The sequence below is a fragment of the Protomyctophum parallelum genome (genome assembly GCF_964188405.1).
Source record: "Protomyctophum parallelum genome assembly, chromosome: 7".
NCBI lineage: Eukaryota > Metazoa > Chordata > Actinopteri > Myctophiformes > Myctophidae > Protomyctophum > Protomyctophum parallelum.
In genome coordinates, this window is record NC_139705.1 from 34,081,376 (window position 1) to 34,099,742 (window position 18,367).

General features: G+C 47.4%; 1 protein-coding gene across 1 annotated transcript in view; it reads left to right on the forward strand.

The window, feature by feature from the left end:
* skia (v-ski avian sarcoma viral oncogene homolog a) overlaps positions 1–17,767 on the forward strand; it is a 77,527-nt gene extending 59,760 nt beyond the window's left edge. The window contains exons 2-7 of the mRNA XM_083769591.1: positions 9,451–9,570; positions 10,840–10,940; positions 12,384–12,715; positions 13,330–13,745; positions 15,502–15,732; positions 17,371–17,767. Of these exons, the coding sequence (XP_083625717.1) occupies positions 9,451–9,570; positions 10,840–10,940; positions 12,384–12,715; positions 13,330–13,745; positions 15,502–15,732; positions 17,371–17,562 (1,392 nt within the window). The 3' untranslated portion in view covers positions 17,563–17,767. The remainder of the gene's footprint in view (positions 1–9,450; positions 9,571–10,839; positions 10,941–12,383; positions 12,716–13,329; positions 13,746–15,501; positions 15,733–17,370) is intronic.
* Positions 17,768–18,367: the final 600 nt, after the last annotated feature.

Genomic DNA, 18,367 nt, shown 5'->3' on the forward strand with positions numbered 1-18,367 from the left:
GATTTATGTCTCAAGGGGAGTCCTCCGCTCACACAGCTGCATTTCTGACTGAGGAATTAGCATCGACAACCGCTGGAAGTCGGCTCCCCAGACAAAACATAACCCTGCACGCACATACACACACACACACACACACACACACACACACAGGCAGACGAAAACAACAGCTCAACCTGAGGGGGCGGTTGGGGGGGTTACCGTGTAAACGTTATAGCTATACAGCTGGTTCGTCAGGCGCCAGGGATCCGACAGACAGCTAGTGCAATCAGAACTTGAACTTGAGGGACCACGCACGTCAGCCTCTACACAATCACACATGAACTTGAGGGGCCACACGCCTATATATAATATATATATATATATATAGCAGTGGTTCCCAAACTCACACGGTCCAACAAGGACCCCAGAATTCACACGCACCCATCCCCCATTTGAAATGATATGCCATGCAGGGACCCCCATAAGAGAAGATTTGTTACGGCTCTAGCAGTGATTCTCAACCCGTTTAATTTCAAGAACCCCCAATTTGACATGCATTAGTCTATGGATCCCCATTGATTGGCATTTCTATCTCAATTGTTATTGCAAAGTCAATGTTAATTGTAGAAATGGTTTTCATACATTTGAAAACGTGACATGGGACATTCTGCATAAAGAGTACTTTATACTTTTGGTTACTTTAACTACATGTTGATACCAAAAAGTTTGTACTTTTACTCAAGTAAATTTTGAATTCCAAACCTTTTTACATGTAACGGAGTAGTTCTACATTGCAGTATTGGTAGGGTTAGCTTAGCAGAACGGGTTGTTTGGCTTTTTCATCTTGGGCTTTAGTCTGGGAGGATGTTAGCTTTGAGTTAATGCACCCCGTTTAGCGCCTCCAGGCCTTTTGTCGGCGACAGCACCCTGTCATTGATCGCTGTCACGTTTATTTAGCAAACAAGGTAACAAGGTCTGACTCTCTTGGCAAATAGATGGCATTATGACACAATGAGTGACATACATTGTAACTGGCCAGTGTCTCTTTGTAGACTATTCTAAATAATTAATATGACTACACATGTTTCTTGGTTTTTCCCGGACAATCTGGGTTCTTTCCTGTAAAAGATGATTTGAATGCACACAGTCAATTTGTATTTGGTCTCAACAGTAAAAAACTGTGTTTTACTGTTTTACTGACAAATTTCCACACGTGGACAATACATTAAACTAACTAACTAATAAACCCTCAGTGTTCGTGTATCCATCCATCCATTAGTGACATCAGAGTGTCCGTTTTGTTTCCATTCGTGCACTTGCAGAGTTATTTAACACAGAGGAGGATTTTACTGTGCCGTGCACAGTTTATAGACGAGAAAGATTAGATAAAAGACGGGTGCTTAAAATCCATAATGTCGCTGCAAGCCCTTCTGTATACCCAAGTGGTATGCACTCCAACTGGCTGAGCGTGCGATCGCTGCCTGCGAGGATCGTATAAGCTCTTAATTCCAGCGTGGTTTATTTGTTTATGCCGCCATGCTAGCTGGAAGTTTCTGTCTGTCTCGTTTTGCTTGCTTTGCTTTTTGTTGAATGGAATTCTGCTTGTTTGGAGAGGACATCCTGTAATCTACGACACAGGAAATGCAGTCTGAGAGAGAGAGAGAGAGGGGGGGGAGAGAGAGGGGCAGACAGAGGAGAGGGAGGGAGGGATAGAACATGAGAGTGATAGATGCAAATGACAGATTGTGTCAGGACAGTGACGCTTGTACTTAGCGACAAAAAAGCAGACGCCCTCGGCTGGGAGAGTACTGTCGTCTTTTGGTGACACTTGGTTTTCAACACCATAGAGTCTTAGGAGTCCCCCCCCCCCCCCCCCCCCAAATAAATAGAACTGTGCCTGAGGAAGTTTCGACACTTTTTTCAGACCGCGTTTTAAGAAAGCATAATTTCCTTGGCTACGTACACCCCACCGTCCCTTCTATGACTTGATAGCCAGTGCAAAACCATCTTTGCGGTAGTCAGTCATGACTTTTGATTGCTAGCTTGACGAAGAAAGTGTCTAGCCTGTTCTGCTACTTGCCCCCTGTTACCCCCCCCCCCCCCCCCCCTCACACACACAACACACACACACACACACACACACACACACACACAGCGGTGGAATGTCAATATGGCAGCTATTGATAGGATATTGTGTGACTAATGCCGATAGCTTGCAGCCAGAGGAAGTGTTCTGCAAAATGCGAGGGTTTCAAAAGCCACAGACGAAGGAGAAACTGAGACGACTGTTACTACTCCACCCATCCTGTCTCTCACGCACCACACACACAAAGAACACACACACACACCTACTCGAGAGAACAGGCGCGATCGGAGCGCATGTGTTCCCTCGCACAAGCTCGTCAGTGCATGGGGCCCCTATACTGTGGCAGCTGAGGCCAGTCTGCCACTCTCACCCCCTTTCCCACTCCGTCCGTCCATACGTCCGTCTGTCTGTCCGTCCGTCCGCCCGCCAACTCATGACTACAGGTGTTGTCACTCTCTCGTCTCAAGGTTATTCGCAGACTTACAGTACACTCACTCCGCACACATATAGATACTATGAGGACTTACAGTACACTCACTCCGCACACATATAGATACTATGAGGCTGCGGAGAGGTGTGAGATTCTTAGCTGCGAGGTGTTGCGGCCGAGCCGAGCTTCACGGGGAGAGAGAGAGTGGCGCGCTATAGGACCTGTCGGGGCATGTCTCGCACACACACCGCCTAATCGAAAGCCTTATCTCAGAGGTGTGACATCCTGTCTATGCCATGCAATCTGCAGCAGATCATAAAGAAGGTCCTGCAATGACAACACAGTCATACACAGTCATACACACACACAACACAACACGCGTACACACAGTCATACACTCACTCACAACACGCGTACATCATACACACACATACAGTAACACGCGTACACTATTCCATGTGCCTTTGAAGCTATTCTCGTTCTTCTGTGATTTGCAGCCTGTGTGTGTTGCAATGCAGAGAGGAGGCTTATCAGGCCAAGGGGCTGTCAGGTGTTCCAATAAAACGTGCTCCACTCCCCTTCATGTACAGCGTACCGTGGGTGTGTTTGTGTGTGTGTGGAGAGTGAGTCAAGGGCACACCTTTTGCATGTGTGTATGTGTGCTGTACAATATTTGTGTGTCCGTGTGCGCGCGCCTCCTCCTCCTCCAGCGAGACAGTCGCTGCGGTGTCATCTTTCCCCTCCGCCAGACCTTTTTAGATTCTCACTTCCTCCCATGAAGCATTGCTCCTAGCGGTTCCTGCCCAATCTGGTGATAGGCTGGCAGGCGGCCAGATGCGCAAAAGACGCACGCACGCACGCACGCACGCACGCACGCACGCACGCACGCACGCACGCACGCACGCACGCACGCACGCACACACACACACACACACACACACACACACACACACACACACACACACACACACACACACACACACACACACACACACACACACACACACACACGCACGCATGCACGCACGCACGCACACACTGCTACTAGATTCTAGGTTGTGTCACATGTTTAGACAGTCAGGTGCACCACTGTGACACATTGGCCCCCTTCCAGCAGTGGCTCTCCCCTTCCTCTGTCGTGTGTGTGTGTGTGTGTGTGTGTGTGTGTGTGTGTGTGTGTGTGTGTGTGTGTGTGTGTGTGTGTGTGTGTGTGTGTGTGTGTGTGTGTGTGTGTGTGTGTGTGTGTGTGTGTGTGTGTGTGTGTGTGTGTGTGTGTGTGTGTGTGTGTGTGTGTGTGTGTGTGTGTGTGTGTGTGCGTGCGTGCGTGCGTGCACACTGTGGCCTACTTGCTGCTCTGCGGGGACTGGCATGAGGAGCCTAGCGGGCCAGGGCAGGGATGCAGTAGGTGGGCAGTGGCACTAGGCAGACTACGACTGTTGACGTCCGTCTCCCTTTGCTGCGTAAAAACCCATTAAGACCTGAGACCAGATTCTACAAAATGTCTTCTAAATCCTGACAGTGTTCTGAAAGCCCTATGTTTCTAAGTCAGTTTTCTGAAAGCCCTATGTTTCTAAGTCAGTTTTCTGAAAGCACTATGTTTCTAAGTCAGTTTTCTGAAAGCCCTATGTTTCTAAGTCAGTGTTCTGAAAGCCCTACTGTATGTTTCTAAGTCAGTTTTCTGAAAGCCCTATGTTTCTAAAATATTTATATTCCAGGGAAAAGATTTGCACACCAACAGCTAAAGTTTAAAATCATGGTTTAAGTGGTTAAAAGCTGAGGTGACACAGATGCGTTCCAGGCCTTAACCACAGTGTAACCTGTATACCGTCAATTTGCCTTGTTTTAAACGAGATTACAACGAGATGTGAGCTTGTAGATCAGCCTTTTGTGGCAAAGAGATGGTGAGGTGTTTGAAGGAAGAAGAGATGGTGAGGGGTTTGAAGGAAGAATAGATAGTGAGGTGTTTGAAGGAGAGATGGTGAGGGGTTTGAAGGAGAGATGGTGAGGTGTTTGAAGGAGAGATGGTGAGGGGTTTGAAGGAGAGATGGTGAGGGGTTTGAAGGAGAGATGGTGAGGTGTTTGAAGGAGAGATGGTGAGGGGTTTGAAGGAGAGAAAAAAAAAGTAGTGGGCAAAGGATAGAGCCCTGGGGAGCCCCAGTCAATGAAGTGTGGTTTAAATTGTGGTTAAGATGGCTGTGCCCCCCCCCCCCCCCCCCCCCCCAACACACACACACACGCTTGTGCGCACACACACACACACACACACACACACACACACACACTTTTTTCCCCCCTCCACAGACGTTCCCACCCGTCTGTCTGTCTGTGTGTTGTCTGTCCAGTCCGTATGTCGCATGCCTCCACCCTTAAAATCATGGTTTAAGTGGTTAAAAGCTGAGGTGACACAGATGCGTTCCAGGCCTTAACCACAGTGTAACCTGTATACCGTCAATTTGCCTTGTTTTAAACGAGATTACAACGAGATGTGAGCTTGTAGATCAGCCTTTTGTGGCAAAGAGATGGTGAGGTGTTTGAAGGAAGAAGAGATGGTGAGGGGTTTGAAGGAAGAATAGATAGTGAGGTGTTTGAAGGAGAGATGGTGAGGGGTTTGAAGGAGAGATGGTGAGGTGTTTGAAGGAGAGATGGTGAGGGGTTTGAAGGAGAGATGGTGAGGGGTTTGAAGGAGAGATGGTGAGGTGTTTGAAGGAGAGATGGTGAGGGGTTTGAAGGAGAGAAAAAAAAAGTAGTGGGCAAAGGATAGAGCCCTGGGGAGCCCCAGTCAATGAAGTGTGGTTTAAATTGTGGTTAAGATGGCTGTGCCCCCCCCCCCCCCCCCCCCCCCAACACACACACACACGCTTGTGCGCACACACACACACACACACACACACACACACACACACTTTTTTCCCCCCTCCACAGACGTTCCCACCCGTCTGTCTGTCTGTGTGTTGTCTGTCCAGTCCGTATGTCGCATGCCTCCACCCTTCGGGCCAACTGTTCAGTAATCTAGATACACAGATTAACCCCCCTCCCCCCTCCCCCACCTCTAACCGCAACCCCACCCCACACCCTCACCCCTACCGCTGATCCCAGAGGCTCAGCTGCCAATTGTTGACCCGTACATTCTCCTCTGGCCAAGATTAACGGGGCCAGATTTGGCCCCCGTTGATCGGGAGCCATTACTGTCGTTGGCTGAGCGTAATCCACGAGACACGGGCTGGCACGTGGCAGCGGGGCAGACTTCGCCCAGAGGCGCTCGCTCAGCCCGTCTGTCCATCTGTGTGTGTGTGTGTGTGTCTGTGTGTCTGCCTCTGTTGTCTGAATTCCAGGCACTGTAGCTTCTCTAGCCCACTTTGCGACACACAGACAGACATGTAGGGCATAACTTTGTGGGATAACCTACAAACTGCACAGGGAATGTGAATCGTGTTCACTTGACTCTGAGTGTGTGTAGAAATGGACGGCTTCAGAATTAAATGAACTCCACACTCCACGTAAGTGTGTAGCATTCTTCTCAGGGCCCTTTTCCACCCTAATAACTTTGGTTCTAGAACTGGTTTCGTTCTAGATTCTTGGAACCTTCGCGCTTTCACGGAACTGCTGGCCATTGTTTTGGGAAACACTCTGAACTGGTTCAGAGTTCAAAAAAGAACTGAACCGCGATTTAACCCTGGTGGAAAAGGGGCTTTTTGTATTTTTCACTCAACAAAACCCCCCTAAAAGCCCCATAGAAAATATAGGATTTAACCCTGGTATCCAATGTTAGTACTATATGTCTTTAGAAGACATAAAATAAAATGTGTTCAAAGTACTTAGTTAAAATGAAATAGCAATTATTTTTATAGTATTGATTCAGAGCAGCCCAATACAAGCCAGGTTGGAATAATTCTTCTACCCTATTAGGCTGGCCTGTAGAATGACCATGAAGCGCCACAATTTAGCATTTCATTTGTGCGTGCGGTGTGGTGAGGACAGGTGCTGCTATGTGAGTGGCTGTGGGAGTAGTACGTAGTACCTCTGTGGTATTTGCCTGTCTAGCCACACTACCTTCCTGCTACGCACAACACCAGGTCCCATTACAATTACACACACACGCACACACAGGCTTAGGACGATGGCCCAAAATGGTCATGCAAGTAGAGAGAGAGAGAGAGGGTAGGTGAGATACTAACTTGGTTATAAATGAACACCTGTTAACGCTTCTCTGAATGCACTTGAAAGGTGTGTGTGTGTGTGTGTGTGTGTGTGTGTGTGTGTGTGTGTGTGTGTGTGTGTGTGTGTGTGTGTGTGTGTGTGTGTGTGTGTGTGTGTGTGTGTGTGTGTGTGTGTGTGTGTGTGTGTGTGTGTGTGTGTGTGTGTGTGTGTGTGTGTGTGTGTGTGTGTGTGTGTGTGTGTGTGTGTGTGTGAGCAACCATTAGTGCACAGCCAGACACTAGTATACAGCCACAAACCAGAGTGTGTTCCAGTGCTCTGCTGCGTAATCCCAAAGGAAATGGACCCTTTCTTCCACTCACGAGTTTGCGGGGTGAAAGAGAGCCGCACAACAATTGTCTTTGGGTTAAGACAGAGAGGATGTCTTGTCTGTGACACAAGGACATTATTTTATCCATTTAATTCCAAGAGTGTACATTTGTTCTTGAACACATTCTTGGGGTTCAGTGCGCACACTGAGCGAGCGCGCAGTTGTCCATTTCACAGCTGACTAGTAGAGATGCTGTCTGCAGCCAGTACACGCACATGCACGCACGCATGCATGCACCGGCAAAATGAAGCTAATCGTTAGTCTAGGACTATATCCAAAATCTGGATAGACATCGGAGCCAAAAATCTAGCATTGATCAGGCTCTAAAATGAACTCTTGGGTTTCTCTTTGAGAGAGAGAGAGATAGAGAGAGAGAGAGAGAGAGAGAGAGAGAGCAAGCCTTGACCGCCCTGTACGTTACACTCAAGGGGAAGCAGCTTGAGTAATATCCAACGTTTTGATATTAGGAAAGGACGTCATTGCTGTCGGGTGGAAAAATTCTAAACTGTTACTTTTCAGGAAACAAAAAAAAAAATTAACCCACAGACAACTTTTATTTGGCTTAACAACTTTCACATTCAAGTCATTAATGAAATGACGGAAATTATACAGTTTAAATATGGAGTTACAAGGTATTTGCCCGACATCAACGATATACGTTTGTATATGCCCACTCTGAAAGATGTTTCTGTTCATGCAGTAAGAATGGCAATGGGTTTTTTTATCATACAAAATCAACTCTGCACGGCTATCAGAGTGTGTCAGGCATGGATGTATTGTAGGCGTGCGTGCGTGCGTGGGTGAATATGTGCACACATACAGTGTGTGTGTGTGTGTGTGTGTGGTAGCTAGTGACAGCCACAGCTGGGAGAGCAAGAAGCTGAGGTCATCATAGCCACACACAGCAAGCCTAGCGGAGAAACGGGAACAAAGCCTGCCTTGTGTGTGTGTGTGTGTGTGTGTGTGTGTGTGTGTGTGTGTGTGTGTGTGTGTGTGTGTGTGTGTGTGTGTGTGTGTGTGTGTGTGTGTGTGTGTGTGTGTGTGTGTGTGTGTGTGTGTGTGTGTGTGTGTGTGTGTGTGTGTGTGTGTGTGTGTGTGTGCATGTGTGTGTGTGTGTGTGTGCGTGTGTGTGCATGTGTGAGACAGACAGACAGACAGACAGACAGACAGTGACTGCCCTTGTCACCTCTGGCATCCTCTCTTGGCTGCCTGATGAACAAATACCTTGCTATATCGGATTTTGCCAGTGCCAGTTGTGTGCAAACTGCGTGGGTGTGACAGGTGCCGTGGTTTGGATGGTGTGTGTGTGTGTGTGTGTGTGTGTGTGTGTGTGTGTGTGTGTGTGTGTGTGTGTGTGTGTGTGTCTGTGCACGCAAGTGCATGCGTAGTCTGGCACCCTGGTAACCCCAGAGCACCTTTCCTGGGCCTGTCCATAACAAACACACCATACGGTCGGTCACACAGTCAACACCACTCCTATATTTAAACATGAGAGCACACGCACGCACGCACACACACAACGACAATGCTCGTAGTCACACACTCACAGCACCTGTGTGGTTGATTTTTTTGTTTCACACACACACGCACGCACGCACGCACGCGCACACACACACACACACACACACACACACACACACACACACATATACACACATATTATCATATACACACACACACACACACACACACACACACACAGAGATAATGGTCTGTCTGACACTGCTGGGTGCATTTTCAGTTCACTGACATTTTAGCCTGACAACCATTCCACGCTGCCAAGTGGGCACAGTTGAGCCTCACAATGTCCCACTAACAGGCATTGGTGGAGAAAGTACTGGCATTTTTTACTTAAGTAAAAGTATCAATAATGCAGTATAGAAATAGTTACAAGTGAAAGTCCGGAATTGAAAATGTACTTAGAGTAAATGTACAAAAGAATTTGCTTCAAAATGTGCTTAAAGTACCAAAAGTAGTTTTCGATTGGCCCGAAATGTTTGCAGGGCTGAAGTGGTTAATGTATGTTTGGTCATAATAATCAAAATGTACAAAGTAACTAGTAACTAAAGTTGTCAAATAATTGTAGTGGCATAAAAGTACAATATTTGCCTCTGAAATCTATTGGAGTAAACGTACTGACAATTTAAAATACTCAAGTAAAGTACAAATACCTCAAAAATGTAGTTAAGTACAGTACTTAAGTAAATGTACTTAGTTACATTACACCACTGCTAACGGGCAGGTTGGTGGGCCACAGGAGAAGGGCCTCTCTCTCTCTCTCTCTCTCTCTCTCTCTCTCTCTCTCTCTCTCTCTCTCTCTCTCTCTCTCTCTCTCTCTCTCTCTGAATAGAATTCAACTTGACCTTGTCTCTCTCAGCTATCCCCTGCCTATCTAAAAGAAGTGTCTCTTTTCATTTCGTTTTCTCGCAGGCATCCGATCCCATTCCGGCCAAGAAGTCGAAACACGAAGACTTCCCATCGCATCCCCCGTCGTCCGAGAAAGACAAGCAACATGATTGGCTACGGTCCCTCTCCGCCTCAGCCAATAAGGTATTTTTTTCTCCTCTTTCATTTATTTATTTATTTTGCTCAGGTTCAGGCAGATAAGGAGGTGTGTGCAGTTGGACATCGAGTTTTAAGGCTATGTCCTGTTGGCAAGAAAGCTTTTTTAACCTGACAGGGGGGGGAGTTTCCCCGTTGGACGTATAAGCGCGTGGAAGGAACACGTTATTCCAACCAGTTCCTTTCCCCTCCATCGGGCACCTCGGCTGGCCAGGGGGAGGCAGTATAGAGACCAGGATTACTGCATGTTTTTTGTGAGGGTACCTATCCTCACAAAAGCAAGGAAGCTTTCTAGTAAGGAGTCATTTTTAGAAACTATGATGCCTAATAAGACTACATATGACTTATGGAGAAGCATATTTATTTTATTAGGTAAAATATTAAGTTATATTTTAACTAGGTACCACGGTGATGGGCCGTATCCCTCCAAATGAGACTCAACCTCGATGTCATGTGATATTATACACAACTTTTGGGGATGAGGGCAGTGCTTAAATTTAGATTTGGCAAACCATGCTAACTATGGTAACTCTAGCTATCCCCAGCCCTATGTATTCGCTTACTGAGATAGAGCGAAGTTTGAGACAGCTATGTAACGCAATATGACCACAATATAATGATTGATGTGCCATACAGAGATCAATATTTCCTAAAAAATATCCCACGTGGGTATTATTACTCTCTTATTTCATCGATGTATGATAAGACAATACTATTGTTGTTGTTGTCTCCGCCATGCCAAAGGCTTACGTTTTTCATCCCTGTATGTGTACGTCCATCTGTCTGTCTGTCTGCGAGCAGCTAATCTCCGGCACCGTTAGCTCGATCAACGTGAAACTGTGCGCGCGCACACGCGCACACACACACACACACACACACACACAATTTCAGCCTTTTATAGCACCACCAGGAGGCACATTTTGTTATATTACTCCTACATATTTTGTCCAAACATCACACAAATCGGAACACATAGTCTCTATAGTCGTGTGATCAAGACGGATCTGTCTGATTTTTCATATTCCTGACTGAATTCTGAACATCGCTGGCCTGACCTGGTGTACTTTTTCTAGTTCAGTGTTAATTCTTCTTAGCCGATCTCTCTTTGGCAATTAACCTAATGACTTGATGAGGCACACGTCTTTTTAATTAGCTTTTGAACTGTAACTTGAGTTTGTTTGGGTGTGTGTACATGCACCACAATTAAACGTACATTATGCAAAGCATTACAGCATGTTTTGTTCATCTTTTTCTCAGGGACCCAGACAGAGGCCCTCGGCATTCAGACCCTGGTCCCCTAACCTCTCTGCTGGTGACAAGGACTCCTGCAGTCGCCCATTGGCCCTACTCAGAGACAGGTGAGCCCAATGCGCACTGTATGACATTAAGAAACAAAATGGCAGATGGTCTCTGTAAGTGACAGTTTGTAGAAAACGTGACTCGTCTGTTAGAATAGGAATGAGACGTGATTAAGAAAAATCAAGCTGGTATGGTTTTGGGTGAGATGGCGGCCATTTTGAGAAGTGGCTGCATGGTCTTCTGCTATGGTGAAAAAAATACTACATTTTGTTACTTGAGTAAAAGATCAATACTGTAATATGGAAAAGTCCAGAATTTAAAATGTACTTGAGCCAAAGTACAAAAGTATTGGCATCGATGATAATAATCAAAGTAACTAGTAACCAACGTTTTAAAATAAATGTAGTGGACTAAAAGTACAATAATTTGCTTCTGCGATGTAGTGTAGAGTAGAGTAGAACTATTGGAAATTGTAAAGACTCAATTACAAATACCTCAAAATTGTACTTAAGTACAGTACTTAAGTAAATATACGGTACTTAGTTACTTTACACCACTGGTGTTCTGGCAGATGGCGAGCTGTAGGGGTGGGGGTGGGGGTGGGGGCATTGATGTTTGACTGTACCATTGCCTCCCACACTCCACCACCACTTGTTACACACTCATACTAGCAAGCACCCACTTGCTGCTGCTCTGCCACGTCAGCTGAGCTCACACCACCACACCACACACTCGCACTTGATGTTGCCCATGTTCTCACAAAATATGATCGAGTGGCTGACAGAGTGCTATGCTTGTCATTGCTCTTCCCCGTTAGGAGAATAGAAAAGTAAAGTTTTCCTCACTAGAAAACGCTCCCGTTATTATTACCGGTATTTTAAATATGACTTCCAGCTGTGACATTACGAGCGCGATGAAATGAACCAAATAGTTTAACCTAGGGGCACGGTGGCACAGTTGGTAGTGCTGTCGCCTCACAGCTAGAAGGTCCTGGGTTCGATTCCCGCTCGGGACGCTGTGGGCGCTGGCGGCGTGTTTCCTCCTCCGCGTCATCAGTGCCCATACCCGAAGGTGGGGTTGGCGAAAGTTCTGTGTGGAGTTTGCATGTTCTCCCCGTATCCCCTAGGGTAGGTACCCTCACAAAAAACATGCAGTAATCCTGGTCACTAAACTGCCTCCCCCTGGCCAGCCGGGGAGCCTGATGGAGGGGAAAGGAACTGGTTGGAATAACGTGTTCCTTCCACGCGCTACGTCCAACCAGGGAAACTGGTTGCTAAAGGAGCAACTTGGACACTCAGGCATGAAGGAAGCATGAGTTCAAGTCCGTTGCTCTCCCCTTGTCCCCCATATATGGGGACTAGGTTGGTGGAGGGTGTGTAGAGCCCAGGATCACATTAGATGATTGACAAAGGGGTGAAAAATGGGTTACAAAATCGTGGGATAAAAAATATATTAAAAACAAACAGTTTAACCTTTGTTCCCTCTCCTTCCTCCTCTTATAGCTTCTACAACTACAAGAGCATAGAAAGCGCCGTGGCCCCGAATGTGGCCCTCACGCCCCTCCCGCTGGGTAAGGTGGGGCCCCTGTCCCCGTGCGTGCCCAGCACCTCCCACCCGAGCGGGGGTGAACCCCCCAGCGAGGGGGCCAGCGCCGCCAGTTCCCGACCCCGCAAGAGGAGAGCCACGGAGGAGATCCCACTCCCACACCCGCACCCACACCCGCCGCCCGAACCTCCCTGCTGCCCGCCGCCTCCTCCCGCCGTTGTCAGCAAGCCACCGCCGCCAGAGGACAAAGACTCTGAGGTGGAGATCGAGGTGGAGAGCCGAGAGGAGTGTAAGTTCTACAGCAGTGTCTACTGTCTACACCGACTGTATGTAGGCTATGTGTGTGAAATAGTGTTAAAGATGGAGTGCCGTGATCCCCCCCGCCCCCCCACTGTACACTTTCTGTACAGTGTACAGAAAGTGTTAAAATGATGTTTGTATGTGGCCACACCCACCAGTTAATTTAGTATGCCACAGCTGTTCTATGATAATGAGGGAGGGGTTAGGGTTATGATGACACCAGAGAAATCTAGTAAGAAAGTGGCGACACTAGTGTTGACTCCCATTGTAACAATGGAATGCAGAAGTGCTCATTCTATCTCAATGGGATAGTTCCAATGTTTGGAACTATAGCCCATAGCACCCCGCTTTGCGGCGAGATCAAAGCGTATCGCCACTCTCTTACTAGATTACTCTGGATGACACTAAAGTGGGCCTTTTGACTCGAAGGTTTCAGGAAGAAACACAGGGAAAACATATTATTGGAATATTCTAACCACACCTGGGGTGTCTATTAGACGCATAACAAGAAAAAGTAAACGAGTAACTATTGAAAAACTAACCACCCCGCTGCTCTCTCTCTCTCTCTCTCTCTCTCTCTCTCTCTCTCTCTCTCCCCAACAGTCACTTCCTCGTTGTCGTCGCTTTCGTCGCCGTCCTTCACCTCTTCGTGCTCCGTCAAGGACCTGAGCTCGCCCAGCTGCACCCAATTAGGGCCCGTCGCCAAGGACCTGAGCTTGCCCAGCTGCACCCAACAAGGGCCCGTCGTTGCGAGCACGGTCACGTCGGCGGAGAGCGCCATCGTATCGGCGTCGCTGCCAACCAACACCCTCTCCTCCCCCGTCACCCCCTCCTCTGTGACCGCCGCGGGGGAGTCAGGCGGCCTGGAGTCGGAGCTGGAGACCCTCCGGCAGGCCCTGGACGGCGGCCTGGACTCCAAGGAGTCCAAGGAGAAGTTCCTGCACGAGATCGTCAAGATGCGCGTCAAGCAGGAGGAGAAGCTGGGCTCAGCCCTGCAGGCCAAGCGCTGCCTACAGCAGGTATTGTAGCACACAGACGCATGCACGCACAGACGCGCGCACACACACACACACACACACACACATACACACACACACACACAAACATACACACCCTGTTGAATGACAATGACACACACACATATCCCATTTGGATAATGATAACAGGCAAGCCTATTGAATCACAGTAATACACACATCCCTGTTGGGTGATAATACAATACATGCCCATTAGATGACGATAACACACATACCTGTTGTCAGAGGAGGAAATGGCACGAACAGTGCAGCACATACCAACCAAGACATAGTACACTTCTTCCTGGGTCGGCTGTGACAACAGCACATAACTGACAAGTGATATTGTTTGCTCATGAACTGGTACTGTAACCAATTTCTACAAGTTCGGAATCTGGGGAGTCTGAGGCTCCCACAGTCTCATTGGGCTAAGGGCTGATGAACCGCCCTGCTCCTAGATACATAGCATTCCTAAACGCAACGCAAGCCATCTCTGCAGTACCATAATGCCTAAATTCAACCATTGAAACCTCTTGCTGGGTGTAATATAGCTGGCTCAGGAGCCACCACGATTAGGTTGTCAGGGCTTGTGTGAGCACCCCACCTCCCACGGAACATACTGTAGGTCCATATTCTAGCTCACGCCAAAGAATAGGCACTGACAGATGTCCTATATTTACGCAGCATAAGGTTGCATTTCAGTAATGCATATCACTATTGACCGAGGGAATCACATTTCAGTGCTGATCCCTCTCTATCTGTCACATTTTATTTTATTTCCTTATTTTTCACGGAGATAGACAAGCTCACATGAAAGGTAGGAAACCGTGGGAAATCAGTCGGCTTAAAGCAACTATATACAGAAGTGGATTAGTGCTGATTATGGCTACTAAAACTGAACATGACTTGGCAAGGAATAGAAAGTAAGAGCGGATGTTCGAAGAGAAATGCCCCACTTCCAATTTTATTTTTGGTCTTGGACGAGAACCAAGAAAATGCAGACAAGTGAGTCTGTGTCCGGCAGGACAAACGCTGTGCAGGAGGACATTCTGGTTCCACCGTTCCATTTTTGGATTTAGTTTCCGTTTCGAAGAGCCATTTAGAAAGTTAGAAACACAAACCCGACCAACAAAAGAAAGAAGTTTCTCGATTTAACAACCTAGGTGACTGAAAGTACAATGCAACAGGTTTATATCCACACATCAACTTTGTGACATGCTGAAGGGTAGTGAATGCAGGCATTATGTGTGAAATCAGCATGGAGTGGCGGTTGTGATGGGGCTTGTTCTCATCAGTCCACTTCTAGGAAGCAACAAAGTTTGATGACAGACATGCTGCTTGTCCTGACTGCTAGGTTCCCATGAGAAGGCTGGGGGCGTGCTTCCACACAAACACACAGACACACACACACACACACACACACAGACATGCACACATGTATGCATACACGCACGCGTCACTGAAGTGGGGAAACATGTTTGTTTCTTAGGAAAAAAGACTGTAGTTGGCCATTTGGTTTCCTAACCCAAACCCAGATGCATGGTTGCAGTAGCCTACTGGAACATACTGTATGTGGCCATGATTATTTTTAGCATAGATAGCTCTTTTCTCTGTTCATGCTCTCCTCTGCATAAAGTTTGACAGTCGAGCTCAACCGAAACTTGCAGATATAGTACGCTCTTTTATAAGCCAACGTTGCGTCATGTGGTGCCTGCTGCCAATGCTAACTGCTCCCCCCCCCCCCCCCCCCCCCATAAAGGAGTTGGAGTTCCTGAGGGTAGCCAAGAAGGAGAAGCTTCGGGAGGCCACGGAGGCCAAGCGCAATCTGCGGAAGGAGATCGAGCGGCTGCGAGCCGAGAGCGAGAAGAAGATGAAGGAGGCGAACGAGTCTCGCGTGCGCCTGAAGCGGGAGCTGGAACAGGCCAGACAGCTGCGGGTCTGTGACAAGGGCTGCGAGGCGGGACGCCTGCGCGCCAAGTACTCGGCACAGGTAAGAACACAACTTTGTATTGTGTAAGTTAAGTTTGTTAAGTTTGTTTCCTTGTTAATTATTATTATTTCAAAATGTTAGAATGTAAAGAAAGAAAAAAAATCCCAAAAAGCTAATCTTTTCATGAATTAATCCAATGATTTTATTTTCAGTAATGTCATGAAGAAATTAATGAAAAATCTAAGAAATTCCATAAATTCGAGAAAAAAAAAGTAGTGAAACCTACAAGCTCACAACGCGCAGCGAAGCGACACGTTATGAGCTTGTAGATCTGGTATTTTCACTAGTTTGGGTCCCGGGGGGAACATCTAATTTCTGTTTTGGGCCACGGGCTGAAATGTTTTGGAACCAGTGATATACAGGCAAACACAGTAATACGCTAAGGGCCATATGTTTGCCAGTGCAATACCCCTTATCCCAAAACTTCTTTGCCTTTTTTTCTATTTTGACAAACATTTTATAGCATGGCGAAAATAGGGCCCCAAATCCCCAAACGAACAACACGGGTTGTATGTGCCGTTGGATGTAAGAATGGATAGACGTGCAAGTATATAGGCTACTGTAGAAGGATTGTACGTGCACAAGAACAAAAGCATGATTTGACATGAAAGCTGACAGACTGAGAGACAAACAAACAAACAAACACACGCATGCACACTCACACATGCACACTCGCACATGCACATACACACTCACACTCACACATGCACATATACACTCACTCTCACACATGCACATAGACATTCAAACATCCTAGTAAAAATAAAGTCTAGCCGTGTGGTGGTGTAGTTACGTAAATGCCTTCTAACAAATTGCAACATTTCTAAGCTTCTTTCTTCTTTTCACTCCGAGGCTGAGTATTCTGAAGGTCAGTATAGTGAGGAGAAGAGAAGAGAATAGAAAAAAAAACACATTTCCCCTTTCCCCCCCAGTCGAAAATAAATGGGTGTAGTCTGTAAGTGCACACAGACACACGATAAGTGCTAGCCCAAAGAGGAAACAGGAAGAGACGTCGACTTCCCCTCAGGCATCATGGGAAATGCAGATTAGACAAAACAAAAGAGAGAAAGAGAGAGCAAGCCAGAGTAGTACAGTAGCTACAGCTCTGACTCAATGCCTGCCTAAAGCGAATACTGCACTTTGTGAAGCCTGTCATTAAGAAAAAGACATTTTAGGGCTTTAGTGAATTGTTGAGTGTCTTGTCTGTGGTCTTTTGGGAAGAGACACAGTCTAAGACGATAATGTCTTCAGCCTTGGTCTGGCGTTCTTTGTGTCTGGTGGCCGAGCAGAGGCCTTATAGAGGTCTGGGTGGGAGGGGTAAGCGGTCGCTGCCGGATGTGGTCGGAATGACTGATGTGTTACAGTCTGTCGCACCACGTCTGTACGCTCGCTCGTTTGTGTTGTGTGTGTGTGTGAGTGCGCTCGTGCCTGCGTGCTTGCTCTGTCTGTGTTAATGCAATTTTCAAGAACAATAACCCTGAACATCGTCTGGTGGGTCTCACGTTACCCAAGTATAGTCACAGGAAGGAAGATCCCCCCCCGCCCCGCCGCCCCCAGAAAGACGAAAACGACAAAAACAGACGCCCGCCTCTCCATTGGCGAAGCAACGTTTCAAACTCCCGTTGTGTGTTTTTCCAGATCGAGGACCTCCAGATGAAGCTGCAGCACGCCGAGGTGGACCGCGAGCAGCTGCGGGCGGACCTGCTGCAGGAACGGGAGGCCCGGGAACACCTGGAGAGGGTGGTCAAGGAGCTGCAGCAGCAGCTGTGGCCCAAATCTGGCAGTGACAAGGACGCGTCGCCCATGGACATGCCGGCCAATGGCAACTAACTCACACACACGTGTGCACGGCGCGCACCATCACCCTATCACCGAACACCACCCCTTTTACCCACCACCCCCTCCGCCTTGCCAACCAACCCTGAAAACTCATAAACGCGCGGGTTGGCCCCCAAACCTGGCTGGCACCAACCCTTGTCACGCTGGCCCTTACGAAACAGAAAAGAATGAGACTCCCCCTTCCAAATGGGGGGGGGGGGGGGGATAAATGCAGTAGATGTGGCCCTCCTCCTCGGCCCGGCACGGGGCCGTGGAAAAATGTCCAGTGCGTTGCGTTGCGTCCTTGAGGAAAGACTGCTAACAGCCTCAGGCCATGAGACGCCTGTGGACTGACCAGGGAAGTACATGTTACTAAGACAACAAGCACTGAATCGCACCCCGCCCCCTTCCTTTACCCACAAACTGAAAACTGGACTGTGACAGTTTGAGAAAAAAAGAAAATGGAAAAAAAAAGTTGTATAGCACAAGGTATGGTTGTGCCTGTATTAAGACTTTCCTGTGATGATAATTGATGAAAGATTATTGTATGATATTAAGATATAATATGAGCGCATCAGAGAGACGTTGAATTGTGAGCACTGTCTAAAACAAGACAGCCAGAGTGAGGTCATTGTATTGGCCTGGCATCGCATTTACCCACAATGCCCTGGTTAAAGACTCCGCCCCACCATGAAGAAGATGGAGAATTTCAAGATGTTATAAGCTATTTAAGAGACTGCATAGCGATATGTTAAAAAAGAAAAAAGAGAGAGAAAAAAAAATGCTATTGGAGCTTGACAATGAAAAGACATAAAAC